The sequence below is a fragment of the Dryobates pubescens genome, chromosome 30 (genome assembly GCF_014839835.1).
Source record: "Dryobates pubescens isolate bDryPub1 chromosome 30, bDryPub1.pri, whole genome shotgun sequence".
NCBI classification, from domain to species: domain Eukaryota; kingdom Metazoa; phylum Chordata; class Aves; order Piciformes; family Picidae; genus Dryobates; species Dryobates pubescens.
The window spans coordinates 3,181,880-3,198,117 of record NC_071641.1 but is presented as its reverse complement, the minus strand read 5'-3'; the positions used below and the strand labels follow the sequence as shown (position 1 = coordinate 3,198,117).

General features: G+C 44.4%; 1 protein-coding gene across 1 annotated transcript; it reads right to left on the bottom strand.

The window, feature by feature from the left end:
• Positions 1–288: 288 nt before the first annotated feature.
• LOC104306203 (nucleolar RNA helicase 2) lies at positions 289–16,179 on the bottom strand. Its single transcript, XM_054174605.1, has 16 exons — positions 16,001–16,179; positions 15,292–15,952; positions 14,818–15,099; positions 13,366–13,441; positions 12,213–12,391; positions 10,981–11,098; positions 10,170–10,355; positions 8,678–8,823; positions 8,279–8,428; positions 6,502–6,663; positions 5,898–6,017; positions 5,342–5,415; positions 4,128–4,287; positions 3,248–3,382; positions 2,439–2,483; positions 289–1,967 (listed from the first exon to the last, which is right to left on the bottom strand). The coding sequence occupies exons 1-16, from the start codon at positions 16,177–16,179 to the stop codon at positions 1,767–1,769; spliced, it is 2,874 nt and encodes a 957-aa protein (XP_054030580.1). The 3' UTR covers positions 289–1,766.
• Between the last annotated feature and the right edge of the window lie 59 nt (positions 16,180–16,238).

Genomic DNA, 16,238 nt, shown 5'->3' with positions numbered 1-16,238 from the left:
ACAGTTTTGCAACATTTGGCAAAGAAGTACTTACCAAACCAAGCCATTTTTGGCAGAGACAACTAAATAACTGCTCTTACTTCATTTCTAGAGAGATACCTAACCACACAGCAGCTGCCATGATGGAGTGGTTGAGTGAAGACCCTTTTGAGACTCTTCATATGGTAAGAACTAGTTTTATTTCTTCAGACTAAAGAGATTCAGTATTCAGTATCACTAAGGTTGCAAGAGACCTCAAAGATCATCAAGTCCAACCTGTCACCACATGACTATTATTACTCCTAGTCCTACAAAACTGTGCTTACTAATTTGAAATAAAATAGACAAGGTTGAAGAGCAAATAAGAGGCAACGCTGGTAAACAATTTTCAGGATACTGCATATATAAAGCATCTCCCAACTTTATTTTAACAATAGTAATTAAGGAATCACAAATAAGTTCTGGACATACCAAGGTCTGCTGACAACTTCTTGCTCACTTCTTCAAAGTTCTGTCTCAGCCCACACTTAAATAGAAACTGGGAGTTGACAAAGCAGTGTACTCTCAAGAGTCTATCACACTGTTAGATGCTCTGCACACCCAGAGGCATCAGCAGTAAGCTTAAACTCATATCCCTACACATCTACCACCTGTGAATGATCTCTTTGAACAAGAAACAAAAGGCCAGGTGTGCTGTTTTTCCATGATTAATAAACAGGCCAGATCACTCAGGAGACTGAAGTGCCACAAATCTCCTTGCAGCTCCTCGCAGAGACCACACAGCACGGCCAACAGGCACAACACACACCCACTGCCTCCAAAGGCCCCTTACACCCTCTGACTGCACCACACTACCTCTCTTCACCCTTCACAACCCCAACCCACCTGGGCCTGTATGTAGAGGGAGACGCAGTCAGGGAAGAAGCAGTGCAGCTGAAGGAGCTGCATGCAGTGCTGCAGGGGCTCCTTGCTGGCTGGCATTTCATCGCTGTCACTGGGGTTAACACCCAGCTCATACTACAGCACGGCCCACTGCACAGCGGCGCCAAGCTTCTGCCTCACCTCCTGCAGCAGGGCCCAGGCACTGTACTTGGAGCAGCAGGGTTCAGTCTCCTGGTCCTTACGTGATGCTGAGGACATCCGTGCGGTGCAGAGCTTTGCACACACCGCAGCTTAGCCGCTCGATAGTGACAGCACTGCAGGAGTGGCCTGGCCCTGAGCTGCTGTCATGACAATTGTAGCACCGCCCATTTCCCTTGCCAGCCCCTTTCCTGCTGCTTCTGGTTCTGAGTGCCTGTCCCCACAACCTCTGTGACAGTTACACAAAACAGTAACAAGCACCGGGAAGCAGCAGAGGCTGTCAGGAGTACCCCAAGGGCCACCAGACCCCTGGCATTCATGGGACACTCAGGAAGAAGGGTGCTAAGTGGCTCCATCTCAAATTTCTCTGGAAAAAAGTTAGTTTTCAGAACCAGATTTTTTAATGCAAGGGCTGCTGAACAGGCAAGGTACAAACTGTTCATGTTTGGAAATGTTCCACTGCATTGCTGAGTTTCCAGCAAAAGACTTGTCCCCCAGAGATACACATGGCATAACAGCAGGAAAATAGCAGCAGCTGGTTTGCCAGGTAAAGAGAAATCTTCCCCAAAACCCATTTCAGCAAACATGATTTTCAGCCATCCTCAAAGACAAACTGCTTTATCAAAGAATAAAGACAAAGAGGAATGTCATTAGACAGGCTTTTACTTCTTGATAAAAATCAGCTCAGTCCAGATCTGTACCAGCAGCTACTCAAGTGACCTGTTAAAATCATGTCCTCGGTTTCCATTCTTATACCAGTTGTTCTTCTTGAAACCACCGCCGCTGCCACCTTGCCTCCCATTTCCAAACCTGGAGAACCCTCGTCCTGCCTCCTGGGGGAGCTCTTCTAGCTCAGGCAATTCCTTTGCCACTGACAGTTGCCAGCGCCGGGTGTCACTCCACTGTTCCTAAAATGAGACCAATGTAACAAAACTTTAGGTGCCTCCAGCTATGTTCAAGGTACCCTGTATTATTAAAGGCAACTTTGAATACAAAGGCATCTCCAGACAAATCCCAGCCATGCTGAAACAGGTCAGCAGATCCCTCTTGGGAGAGAGTTCACAGTCCCTGTGAGAAAGGATAAATGACCAGAAAGAGAGAAGAGGAAGGCAAGTTGACAGAAAAATGGTTAACTCTCAGAAGTACTGGAGATGTCAAAACCCAGAGCAGAGAGAGACTATATGAGGCAGTTTAATAAAATCAGGTAATATAATGAGAAGTGAAATCATAAAGGGTTGTATTTTCTAACAGCTGTGCTGTTGTCTAGGCAACATTCTTACCAACACACAAACCTTATCCTCCCATAATACCCTATACATGTCAATTGCTAAATCTCAAATCACCAGGTTCCAAAGCCAATTTTGTCCACAAAAACATACCTGTATGTTACCCAGTTCATCAACAGGGATATCAAAGCACACCCCCTATAACAGGAAAAAAAAGTAAGTAAGAAAAATAAAAGTGTCTGCTTTCTCTATCCAAGAACACACACCACCTGCAACCACTTGTACATGCTAAGTGTAGAAACCAGAAATAGCAGAACGCCTTATAAAAGCTGAAGAACAAAGCACTTAAAACACAAAAGGTCAAACCAAAATACAGACTGAAATACTCTCTGCTGACAGCAGCATTGCCTGGCAATCAGCCTGGCTGTTTAAAATCACCTGGTACCAAAAGCTGAAAACACACTTGCATAGCAGACAAGTGTCAGACACAGAGAAACCAGGCTGACAGTCAGGTGAATGCTGTATTGCTTCAGGCAGGCAGGCAGTGCCCTACTCTAGAGTTGTCTTTTCAATGCAATGCTGTATTGTGTTAGCCTAAGCTCACCATGAAAAAATAAAGATCACAGCCACTGCTATCATTATATATATATATGTATTGCTGGTGTGTTTTGTGGGTTTTTTTAGGACAGAACTCCTGCATGTTCACTTAAGAGCAATGTCTCCATTCAGGCAAGTGTATTTTAAAACACTCAGCTATCTTCAGGTTTTTTTACAGTGCATGCATACAGCTTCAGGGTGCCTTGTCTTAAGTTGCCATTTTTCTGAGCAATGAGATTGAGTAGGGAAACAGTGAGATATCAACATCCTCTCTTGGTATTTCAGAACTGCTGCCCAAATCACTACAAAAACTGACCATACATACACACACACCCCCCTCCCTGACTAGTGTTAGGCCACCTTACCATCTTTCCCTTGAGGAAACGCATTGAGGAAACTTTTCCATCTACTTCATCACCAAGCTGTTCTTTGAGTCCTCGCCAGGCATAGCCCATGGTATGCATTTCTATTGAACACTTCAACACCATGGTCACAAAGCCCTTCAGGAAATACACAGAGAAAAACATTTACAAGACTACACTTGGTTGGGCATGCTGTAACTAACTAATGCAATAAGTTATTTAATCCCAGGAAATCAGCTTCCCAAAAGTGAAGTAAAAGCCTCTTAAGAAGCTGAAAGTATCTATGTAACCTAGGATTGCCACTGATATAAATGCCAATAGCGTTTCTGTTATTTTAGCCTGAAGTAGAGACATTTATGGAACAAAGTTACCACTAGAGAACAGGTTAACAATCTCCAAACTGATACAAGAAGCATCCCAGTCCCATGTTATTTCTAAACTTTACCATGCAACAAGCCAGGCCAAGTGCTCCTTAAATGCATCAGAGAAAGGAAGGTCAGCACTTTGTGATGATCTCTTTGAATCAGGTAATCAAATGCTTGACTTACTGGAAATACTACAGAAGTATAAAAATCTTTTTAGGAAGAGATAACTACAATAGCATGAACCAAATCTATTAGCTTGTAAAATGTCATTAGTTAAACTCTCCTAGAGCACCAAAGTGGTTCTGTCACTTAGCTCTCTGGAGAAATTCTTGTAGCTCTCATTACAAGAAAATTTACTAACTGATTTTCAAGTCTCTCTGTTTTCCTGAGTGCCATTAAGAGCGGATTTCAGTTCAGGAACCAGGAGCTGGGGGAAACAGCTATTCAGAAACCCTACTGAAATATGCCACCTAAGCTAGACATAAGCAATCGTTAATGCCAGGTAAAATGTTACTCACTGCAGTCGAGTTGAGTAAGGAGCGCTGCTGTACGTAAGCTGCCCCAGAAATATGGGCAAGAGCTGCAGCCAGGGCAGCAACTGCACCTTTTTCATCTATGAGCTCTTGAGCAGATTTTCTGAAGTAGTCGACTGCAGCAGGAGGAATGGCTTCCAACAACCTGCAGGGTGGTAAGAGATAGCAAAGGCCAGTGTGAAGTGCAGTCACATTTAAAACACAGACTTCAGACAGCTTTCAAGATGAACAAATTATCTCTAAAGTCTTGCCCTATTCATGCTCATGCTTCGCCACCACTCATTTAACACATTCAGGATGCTAAATACCCTCCTATTCTGTTCATTTAGATAAACCTCTTGAAATGTGTCCAAACCCAAGGATGTACCATACAGCATGTTTGAAAGCATCAACAAAAATATCAAGGGCAGGCTCTAAGGTATCAGCATTCTTAAGGCCATACCCAAGGATCCACGAGGAAGTGTTACCAGCAAACTTCTACAATGCCACTGCTGGGCTGGGACAGACTCCTGCTCTCAGTGCAAGCTGATCACATTGTTTTCACTGCCTCTCCCAGAAACGGCTAATCTGGGAAGCTGAGAACAGCTACTCCTGTAACACCACTTTTAGTACACCAGCCTCTAAAGAGGTCTTTGATACACCAGCATCTCCCACCAATTTTCAGTACGCAGTAAAGCCAACACCATGCCAGTGATGTCTTTTATGCTGGCTGAATCATCTCGAATTATAATAATCCCTATCAATGAAATTTTCACCAGTGGGGCAGCAAATGTAAACAGAGCTGCATGGGATACAAATACAACCCTTGAGAATGAATACAAAAACACAGGACAGGCTCACTACTGCAGAGTAACTCACGCTAAATATTGCACTTCACACTGTATCATCCTGTATCATCCAAGAGGACAAAATGACAGTAACTCCCTGTTCTGCCACTAATTTCTGATGACATAAACAAAGGTTCATTTGTGCAGGAACTTGGAGAACACTACATTCTATGAAAAAGTCTGTGTTCAAGCAGAGGTTTATTGACATTATCTTATGAAAACAAGTCAGTGCCTACATGCAAACCAGCTGACTTTTACAAAACAAGCAAAGATGTGGTCACATCCAGGTCTGATCTCTTACAGCTTTGCATTAACAGCATTGCTGTTGGCAAGATCTCCAGACATCTTTTAAGAACAGGCAAATAAACTTACTTTTTGGCATCATTACTTGAAGCATTAATTACATCTGTAGCAGTAGGAACACCCACACGCTTAAAAGTAATCCCCTGAAATTAAGAAAAATGTGTTAGAAGGTGTTTTCAGCACTCTGCACCTCGAGCTTACTTAAGTCACATTCCTGTGAGCTCTAGTCACTTACTGTTTAGAACATCAACACAATCTTCAAAGTCACTTCTAAAGCTAGAATAAAACTCTTTTATTTCTGCCTCTGTTAATCTGGAGATACTTTACATCCACCTACATGCAGATTTTAAAGAAAGGCAGTTTCCTTCATGCATTCTCTGCCTGCTGACACCAGAGCACTGCTAACATGGGAAACTCATGGGACATTAGAAGAGGCTGATACAGAAGCACTTCACAAATGCTTAACAAATACGAATACTGCAAACCTACTGGACCGTGAGATGCACTGAGACCATGAGTCTCACACTGCGTTCCTAAGCAGCCCCTGGTTACAAACTGTAAGAGTAGCAGAGTCTTTTTGGGAGCTGAATAATTTCATTAAGCCAAGTTCTGAGGTAAAACTTACCGCTTTGTGCTCAACTTGCTTCAAAAGATCTTCTTCTCTTCTCTGAAATAAACAAATACAGACGCCAGTCCGTCCAGCTCGACCCGTCCGTCCAGAACGATGGATGTAGGAATCAACATCCTTCAGAAATTCAGATTAACATGGGAAAATACATCATTTGAAATGCAAGCTGAATTCTAAGTAGAAGCCCGAGGAGTGATACATTTTGTCTCTATACTCAAACTTACACTACACACAAACAGCTCAGGTTTGATATGCTACCCTTCCCAATGCATGCTTCCTCAGGTTTAACAAACATTAGTAACATAAGCTTTTTTAACAATTCAGAAGAAAGCAGCAGCAGTAGTATTTTAGAACTGTTGTGAAATTCAACAACATTCAGCAAGGACTCAGAAAAGCTGAGACAATGTTAAAAGCTATCTTACAACTTTCCAGAGCAACTAAAAGCCATCACTTTAACCAAAGTTCAAAAGCTTAACTAGGAAATTCTAGGCCTGCTTTTACAGAAAAAGCTAAACCTAAACATACTTCTGGTGAAACAGAGAAATAACCCACTGTTCCATCATAAAAAGAAATTACAACTGAAGCTTCCCTAATGACTTACTTTTGGTGGTGAACACTGTATAACAAGGTCAACCTCAGGAATATCCAAGCCACGGGCAGCTACGTTTGTTGCAATCAGAACTTCAAACACACCATTTCTAAAGCCTTTTAACGTAATTTCTCTTTGTTTCTGAGGAATGTCACCATGCAATGACTGGGCATCCTGTCAGTGAAACAAACCATTAGCATGTCGTTTAACAGAAGAGTCTAGGCTGCAGTATCTGAAGACATTTAATTACAACCCCCAAAATATTGTGCAGAACAACAGAAAATAATCGCACAGCTGATACCAAAGGAATACAAAGCATCCCATTTTGTGGTATGATCCTCTTCTGGGACAACAATTCTCACAAGCAGTATTTTTACCACAGTATAATTTGGAGTAACCAACAGTAAACTACAATTTGCAGCCTGCTGTGGCAAAATGGTCTAGTACAGCTTTCCCTCGCACTGGGACAAACGGAAGCAACTTTATTTAAGCAGTGCTTGTCAAGAGAGCTAGCAAGACACTTTGGTCCTTTCCCTGGGATGGAAAACCTAGAGAAGATGAAGTAAGGTTTTTCAGGGCATTCCCAACCCCTACTGGTGATCTGAATAATCTCCACTTTTAATGGGGTAACAAACAGACCAAGTATTTGACAAGGAGACAGGGGTCACACATTCCAAATTCAAATGAGTAACATTCTACCAGACAGTTGGATTTTCCTGAATACTGTTCAAAGAGTAAACATCATTAAGAGGTAGGAATCGGAAAAGCACACTAAGGATGGAGGATGTACACTACTCTAGGTCCTGTTTATTACAGTATCATTATCTCCTGGTTATTCATCATAAGCTGTGTGGTTTCCATTGATCCTGACCTGCATGATTTTAAAGCCAAAGGCAAAAGCCTGCTTTTAGAAACGGATTTTATACATCTTAAAACCACACGCAGGAATAACTCCATCCACACAGTTACAACCTCATACTATAGTAAGTATTTCAGGACATTTAACCCCTGAATATCATGGAATGCTGCAGGTTGGAAGGGACTTCAAAATACCATCCAGTCCAACCCCCCTGCCAGAGCAGGATCACCAAGGACAGGTCACACAGGAACATGTCCAGGTGAATTTTGAAAGTCTCCAAAGACTCCACACAACCTCTCTGGGCAGCCTGTTCCAGGGTTCTGTCACCCTCACAGTAAAACAAAACCCCAAAATTTCCTTTTGTTCACATGGAACCTCTGCTCCAGCATGCACCTGTTGCCCTTTGTCCTATCATTGGGTATTACTGAGAAGAGCCTGGCTCTTCCTTCCAACACCCACTCTTCAGATCTGTAAAAACATAAATGAGGTCACCCCTCAGTCTCCTATTCTCCAAGCTCAACTTCCTCAGCCTTTCCTCACAATGAGATGTTCCACTGCCTTCAGCATCTTTGTGGCTCTGTGCTGGACTCTTTCAAGCAGTTCCCTGAGGTCCTTCTTGAACTGAGTGGCCTAGAACTGGATACAATATTCCAGATGCAGCTTCACTAGGGAGGAGAACTTCTCTCAATCTACCAACTACACCCCTTCTAATACACCCTAGGATGCCATTGGTCTTCTTAACCACAAGGGCAAGACCAAGACTCACAGGTCGCCTTCCCCTATGCTGCCCTCCAACAGCTCAGATCCCAGCGGTTTTGGTCCATGGGGTTGTTCTTTCCCAGATGCAAGACTCTACACTTGCCCTTGTGGCATTTCACTAAACATATACAGAATATCCGGAACTGCTGCTCCCTGTTCAGACCCCCATACCTGTTTAAGTGAAGCATTCATAGCCAGTTCATTTGCTTCCTTTTTGGTCTCACAGAAGACAATGGTCCTCCCACGGCTGCCACTGTAGACTTGAATGATATCCCCAAGAACCCCTGCCCTCTGAGATGAGCGACACTGTATAGCCAAGTGCTGTTTGGGAAGGAAGCATGATAAGCATCTATGTTAAATTTAAGCCATGCACAGGACAGACAAAATGAACACAAAGTTTGGGGGGTTTTAAGTTTTCAAACTATTGTTCCTATATGAAGGCTTTGCTTAAAATATTTATTTCATTCATGCAGAAGTCCTTTCAACACCCCATTTATAGTCAGTGCAGAACCCACTTCATGCAAGCCACATGCTCTCAGGACCTGCACTGCTCCAGGCAGAATCACTCACTTCCACAGTCGTGGCAGTCCTCTGAGTCTTCTTTCCAATCAAGTCAATCTTTTCATATTCATCTTTCATGTACTTTTTTGCTACATCATACACCCATTGTGGACAAGTTGCAGAAAACAGTAGTGTCTGGGGAGTGTTCTCAGAACCTGGAAGGAAAGGCTACACATTACAGTCATCACAACAGACTCTGAAACTTGAAAAACAATAAAAAAGCAGAAGAATCACTCTCAAATTAGAGGTTTCTATGTGCAGTATGTCAGCCACAAGATGGCAACAGAAGCAATGAAAACATTTTTCCAACCCTTCACACACCAAAGGCAAAATTACAGTAATTTTATCTAGACCAAACTGAATCCTTTATCCTGCCTGAGAATAAATGCAAGACAATTCTAGATCTGCTAAAAACAGTTTATACCATGCCTGGTCCTCCCACATAACTTAAAAAAAAAAAAGATTCTTAATCCCTCTTTGTCTTTATTCCAATACTAACTAGCTGTGAACATTATGGCTACATGCAAAGGGAAACAGCAGACTGAAAAGGTAATTCTTAACCCTGGTCTGCAGAGGGTGCTAACAAGATTACCCCAGGTAAGAACTATTTAACAAACCTACCTTTCACATCTCTATTGTTCAAACAGAAACACACATAGCACAGAACACTCAGTATTCCCTACAATTTGTTTTCTGGGTATGAATAAAACTTCTAAGGTTGAATCATTATGATAAGCTAAACAGTTTTCCTTTTTTTAGACAATTATCTGTACTTTTGGGCTGTCAGGATAAACATCAGCTCTGCAGAAACATGGAGACTGAAACAGTCAAGGAAAACTGACAGAGACTGTACTGGATCAAGCCTAAAATCCATGAAGCTCATGTAGTCTTTCCAACAGTAGTCAAATGTAGTTGAAGACATGAAAACTCTGCCAGCAACCAGCATTTTGTGGCTACCAGAGGCAGAAATTATAAGCTTGCTTTTAGTAATCCTTCATATTTCCACTTCCAGTACTTCGAATTGCCTTCCAAAACTTTTTGGGCACTGGCACAACATGACAAAGAATTTCAGGCTATTAAACCAACCTCCTTCTGCTCTGTACCTGCTACCTGGTGGCTTTGCTCAGTGCCTACTATATCAGAAATGAGCAAATATTCCCTAGCTGTCAACTTCGTGTGATGACAAGCACAGACACACCACAACCCTAACCCTCTATTGCTCAGCGACCTCTCTCAGGGTGAAAAGTGCCAAGGCTTAGAGGGTTGGGCTGTGTTTCTTGCTTGCCTCTTTTTACCCCAGTTTCTTCCAGAGAGGCCATTCCAGCCCTTCTGTCATCTGTGACCTTGCTTTGAACCTTTTCCAATTCTACCTCGCTCTTTCCTCCGAGGTCCCAGTACTAACATCGAAGGATTCTAGCTGGGAGTGCACCAGAAGTTTTCAAAGCAGCATAACTGTGTTTTCTGCATTGTCCTCTCTTCCTCTCCTGATGTCATAATTTACCTCTTTTATAAGCAAATCCTAAGATTTCTTCCACTTGTTCAGCAAAGCCCATGTCTAACATGTGATCAACTTCATCCAAAACAACATGCTTCACATCGGAAAGATCCAGCTTGCTATTTTGAATGTGGTCTCTGATTCGTCCAGGAGTTCCCACTAGAATATCGATGCCACTTTTAAGAAGATCAACTGGAAAATAAGAAAAAGGACAGTGTCAGAATGCCAAGAGACAACAAGGGAAACAGTTACCAACAGTTCTAATTTTAGAACCAAAAAGCTATCGCTCTTAAATCTCTGAATAAAAGGACTATGCCCAGTTTGAGCAACAAGCAAGCCACTTAATGTCAGTGCAAGCTGCTCTGTCAACAGTTCCAGCTAAACCACAAAGCTACAGTAAGACACAACAATTTCCAAGCAGCAATCAGTGGCCACTGGAAACCCCCAGAGCATTATTACAGAAAGCCACTTTTTTCTTTTTTTTTTCAGCTAACTTCTTTTTCACAGCTACCTCTGGAGACACACAGTTCTCTTCTCCCTTTGGATGGCTGTCTGGTCCCAATGGATGTCCACACAAAAACACAGTAAAGAAAGTGAAAAGACTAGTCGCTTTGCAGACCCACAACCCTTCTCTTACATAAATATTTACTGGAACTAAAATAATTCAGCCTAGGCTGTATGCCACCTCTGAAAGGAGTATCATGGTTCCTGACTGAAGTGAAACCCTGGAGGGGGTGTAAAAAAGCCAGTGTTATTTATGGAGTTAATTTGAAAAAAGTCAAGTTGAACACAGTAGTAATCCTCAGCATTTACTTACGCTGCTCTTTATACGGAGTTCCTCCATAAAAACAAGCCACTGACAGCTTCCTGGTGAGATTCTTGAAGTCTCTGGCTACCTGAGTGGCCAGTTCCCTGGTTGGAACAAGAACCAGCACCTACAGGAAGTGAAAAGAGACCAAAATGCAGCTGTGCTTAGGAGAGGGTGCTAGGAGAACAGGTTTTTGTGCATGTTGAAGTTTGTACTCCCATTCTTGTTTTACATTTGTTGCAGAGGTGCCCACAGCTTCCCATCAATCCCAGCAACATTTCCTGCCACCTGGAGCCTAATAGCTAGCAAGAGGAAACAGGGAAAAGTGTTACAAGATAACACAGATGTAGAATAGCAACATTTTTTTCCCTGAAGTTAATGCCAGATAAAATATTCAGTAATGAAGGACAAGCAAGGCGTAGTTCAGCATTAAAGGATAAGAATAGCCACTAAAACATGTGGAGTACTAAGATCTTAAAAGATGCACTCTAGGAATATACCCTCCTCCACCTACCTGCCTACCCACTCTCCTCCAGTATCTATCCTTCCCATTTTAAGAATGAAACAATGAAGTAAAGAGATGAATTCTTCTCTGGAAATATTCCAGACAGTAAGATTTTAAAACTTACATTGTCTTTGAAATAATTAAAATAGAAAGATGAAGTAGGCACAAATCTGCAGACTACAATAGTTTTTCAGTCTAATAAGCTTTATTTGCACGAGAATAATGATACCTGATCACAGGTATCTAGTTATCAATCCCATCTCATGCCTAAGTAGAAATATAAACACCACTTGCATCCATTAGGCTTAGTCTCTGGAGTAAGAGGGGAAAAGGCAAAGCAAAAGCCTTCTGTTATCACCACAGAATTTACAGTGAGAAACAACCTCAGTGAACAGAACCAAGTCCAGCTGATTCTACCACTACCTCAGAAGAGGCAAGGGACTGAAGCCCAAAGCCACATTATAACTTCCTGAAGACAGCAGTCTGGAAGTCCACTAGCTATTACTGTAGTGACCTGACCATTAACCCAAATGGAGTTATAAGGAACCCTTAACATGAAACGTGTTATCATGGTGATACTGCAAAATCTCTGTCAGCCCAATCTGAGTAAAGTGTTCAGTATCACAAAACCCAATAAAGGTCAAAGAAGCCCCAGACAAAGATTCCCAAAGCAAACACACGTTTGAAAACTGCCATGTTCTAAGGTTTTGGCGTTAACCCTCGAGTGGTAAGTTACTTTTGGTGCACGGCCTCTCCTTCCATCTTGTGAGACACTCTGTAGTTTTTCAATCAGCGGAACAGCAAAAGAAAAAGTCTTCCCAGTTCCTGTTCGAGCTTGAGCAATTACATCTTTGCCATCATAGATAGGCTGAAAAGTCGTCACTTGCACAGGGAACAGGTATTTGACACCTCGAGCTGTAATATAATGCAAAGAGGTTTCATTAGAAAGTGAAGGAGCAGCTGTGTAACTAGTCTGAGCATATGGGGCACATAATGTCAAATTCTGTACACAAGAGACATGCCTTAGAAGAAAACCACCTATCTTTCTTTTAATTCCTGCTCTAGATCAAAAGGGATTCCAGCTCCAAACACACAGCTCAATATCCACAATGCAAGACAGCCTTCTTTGTAATTTCTGACATAAGACAAGAGGAGAGGAAGAAGGTAAAAAAAACCCCAACTTGTCTTTTCTAATACAGCCCAGGATATAGATTGGTAGCTTTGTTCTGAAAGGGGGGAGGAGATCAAGGTGTTTTTTTCAAAACACTCTAAAATTTTAGCTATTTTGCAATGTGGAGGTGAAATGATCCATCCAAGGCAAATTTCTGAGCAAGAAAAGCATAAAGGAACTAAAACTGTCTGATGAAAAAGAATTGCACAGAGGTTCCTAACACAGAGGTCAAAAACATTGCAATGGTTACTTCCTCAACAAAAGTAATTGAGAAGAGAAAAGAAAATGTCCTAAAGTATGAGAATAATTATAGACAATCTGTGCACAGGAGCCAAACAGTCTTCATACACAAAACATCGTTAACACTTAAGTGATACTGTAGACAACAGATATGAGAACTGAAGTAAAGATACAAAGTAAATAGAGTGGTGCTGATGAGAAGGGATGCCCTGTCTCTAGAACCTATGTCTAGGAATAATCACAGCACAGAAGAATAAACTCAGCTTAAGGCACTAAAAATTGATCAAAACTTTGTTCCTACTAAGGACAGCAGACTCTCTGTTTATCTACAGCGACTGCTCACTGCATATTCTTACCAAACAACAAACGAACGACCATTTAGGACAATTTACCCTTGGCTTCTGCGTCTATTCATATGGCTAACAGAGCGCAGCTCTGGACAAGCACTCACAGAAAATATTTTACCACATTAACTAACCTTTGAGAAGGTTGATGGTGTTTTGGGAGAGAGGGAAATTGGAGAAGGCGCCTTCTTTTTCTTCTTCTGTCAGCTCCTTAAAGGGTAAAGATGTAGAAGAACAAAATTACTAGCCCTAAGAGATAAGCAAATAACATATGCTACAGAGACACACCAGAAGTTGTGCATTTGCTTTACTGGTACAATGTTACCAGCTACCTTCTTTGTTAAACGAAAACCAAAGCCCTTATGATACAGGTACTTCACAAACAAAAATGTCATCAAAAAAGTCAAGCAGGAAACTTGAGTCCACCCAGCCTGTATTACAAGAACCACTGATGCAGGCTGCACCACCATCTGGAGTTACAATGTCTTGTGATTCTGATTCACTTAGGTTTACTTATTTCACATCATCTGGATCTGCAGAAGCCTTAAGACAGCAAGCTGTGAGCTTCCATTTAGTTTTACTGAATGTCTGGAGACAATGAAGAAATGCGACATGGAGTCTGGAAATGTCAAATCAGACTAATTTTAGGATCAAAGGCTGCATGAAGCATCTGCAAGAGGGGACTGAATGCTCTGTTAAGGGTGCAATTTCACAGGAATTTCTTTGTTCAGGTCTCTTTTGAGAGGGATCCTCCCCAGAGGCACCTAGTGTGAGCTGACCCTGCTGCTGTACTGCTCTGCTAAATTATATGGTTTTACAAAATACAGTGCCTGAGTGTGTTTTGGGAAACCAAGGGTTTGAACTTCAGGGCACACTAACATCACACACCTAGAAGGAAGGTAAGTGAACTGGAAGTAAAAATGATGGAACCTTGAAACATTAGTTAAGTGGTATAAAAGGCTGAGAAAACAGATGTAAACCTTTAGTCATAAGCTGCTGACCAAACTGGGAATGGAGCTATCTCATCTCTGAGCTTAGAAAGCAAGAAGGTCCATTCTGAACCTCAGGACTCAACAGGAGGGTCTCCTTTACCTTTCTCTGGTCCCTATGTAAATCATTTCAATCAATTCTAACCCAATTTTCCCTTCTCTGTTTCCTCCTCATAGTAACAAATGAAGCAAACCTTGGCATCGAACTCTGTCAAGTTGCATTTTTGCACTAAACCACTCATCCGCAATGCTTTGGCGCTGTGAGACACAAACCAAGTTGCTGCATGATGAGGAGCTAGCACATGGAAACGGCTCCCTGCTGGCTACCCTCCTGCACAGCAGGATAAGCTACTCTAAGCCGCATGGCGTTTGCCACAAGAGCGAAAGCACAAGGAGAGACAGCTACCACGTGTTGGCGTGTGCGGCTGCGCTTCGCTCACCGCCTCAGCTTGGACAGACACGAGCACTCCCGGGTGCTCAGGATCGGATGCCATCCATCTACGGGAAACCGCAGCGCACCTGCCAATGACAGCCCTCACACTACCAGTGGGACTTTAATTAAGCAAGCCAAGGGCTCCGTGGACGGGTCATTAGTACCTCGGCATCGCTGTCCTGCTCTCCAGTGTCCGTGTCGCCGGAGGCACTCTGCTCTGTCGGGGATATCACAGCAGAGGAAAGTTTCACGGTACGCTCAGAGCCATTGCTCTCTCCAACCAAACCGTTGGCTTTTTCCTTGGCTTTTTTTGTCTTCTTGGCCATGGGAGGCTCAAGTTCACCGTCGCCCAGCCCGCTCTCTTCGGGTTGATTCTGCTCGGCCTCGGCATTACCATTCCGCTTCACCTTCTCCCGCCGCTTCGGCTTCTTTTCCTGGCTCCCCGCCTGCCCAAGGAAACCAGGCGTTACACGGCGGAACAGCCTCCCTCGCCCATCCCCTCCAACAACGAGCTGCTGTTCGGCTTTACCACCTGAACCCCCTTGCTCGGAGCTCCCCCAGGAGCCCCAAGCCCGCCGCCGGGCCGCACAAAATGGCCGCCCCGCAGCGGCACGTGGCTCGCGTCCGCCCGCTCCCACCTTGGCTTTTCTCCGGCGACCGCGGCGAGGAGACTCGTCTCCCGCCGGTGCCTGCGGCTCGGCGGGGCTGACGGCGGGTCCAGCGGCGGGCATGACAGGCGGCTGCTCCCCGGGGATGTGCACGGCTACGCTGCCGCTGCTGCCGCTCTCGTAGCGGCGACACCAAGAACTGCGCCCCACCCCGGCGCGCAGGAAGTGAGGCGCGGCGCCGAGGGCGGCCGGCGGACGACCACGGCCACGAGTCAGGGCCACCGCCAGCAGCAGCAGCGGTCCCGACCTGGGGCCTGACAGCCAGCCCAGACAGCGCCGGTCGCTGGCCGGGACCGCCGCCGCCGTCCGGGCTGCGGAGAAGCCGAGCCGCGCCGCCCGGCCCCACACACCACCCATGAGGCCGCTGAGCCGCCGGCCGGACCCGAGCCCGCCTCTTCCGCCGGCGCTGCCCCGGCGCTGGTCCCTTCCTCCAGCTTCCCCCGCTCCCGGGGCACCGCACACCGGGTCCGGACAGCGCCGCCACCTCTTTCTCCTTCCTTCGCGGAGCTCCCGCCTTCGCGCTTCACAGTCCGACTGGGTTGCTGTGTCCCTACGTACCGGCAAAACGCTTCCCGTGTGTAATGGTGCGTGTAAGTCCAGTCGGCAACACGGACAGCGGGATCGAGTGCACCTTCAGCGAATTGGCTGATGGCACCAAGCTGAGTGGTGTGGTCAGCACGCCAGAGGTTCGGGATATTCAGAGACCTGGACAGGCTTCAGAGATGGGTCCGTGTTGAATTTCATGAGATTCGAAAAGGCCAAGTGCAAGGAGTCTTCAGACCGGGGATGAAAGGATTGAGAGCAGCCCTGAGGAGGAAGACCTGGATACTGGTGAATGCAAAACTGGACATGAGCCATTACCGTGCACTGACAGCTCAGAAACCAACCATGCCCCGGCTGCATTCCCAGCAGCATGA

Coding starts and splice junctions, on each gene's coding strand:
- LOC104306203 (XM_054174605.1), bottom strand. CDS start 16,179: ATGGCTCATGTCCAGTTTTGCATTCACCAGTATCCAGGTCTTCCTCCT. Junction 13,442..14,817: donor AGCAGGACAGCGATGCCGAG/GTACTAATGACC, acceptor TTACCCTTTAAG/GAGCTGACAGAAGAAGAAAA. Junction 5,416..5,897: donor AGCAAGTTGAGCACAAAGCG/GTAAGTTTTACC, acceptor TCTTAATTTCAG/GGGATTACTTTTAAGCGTGT.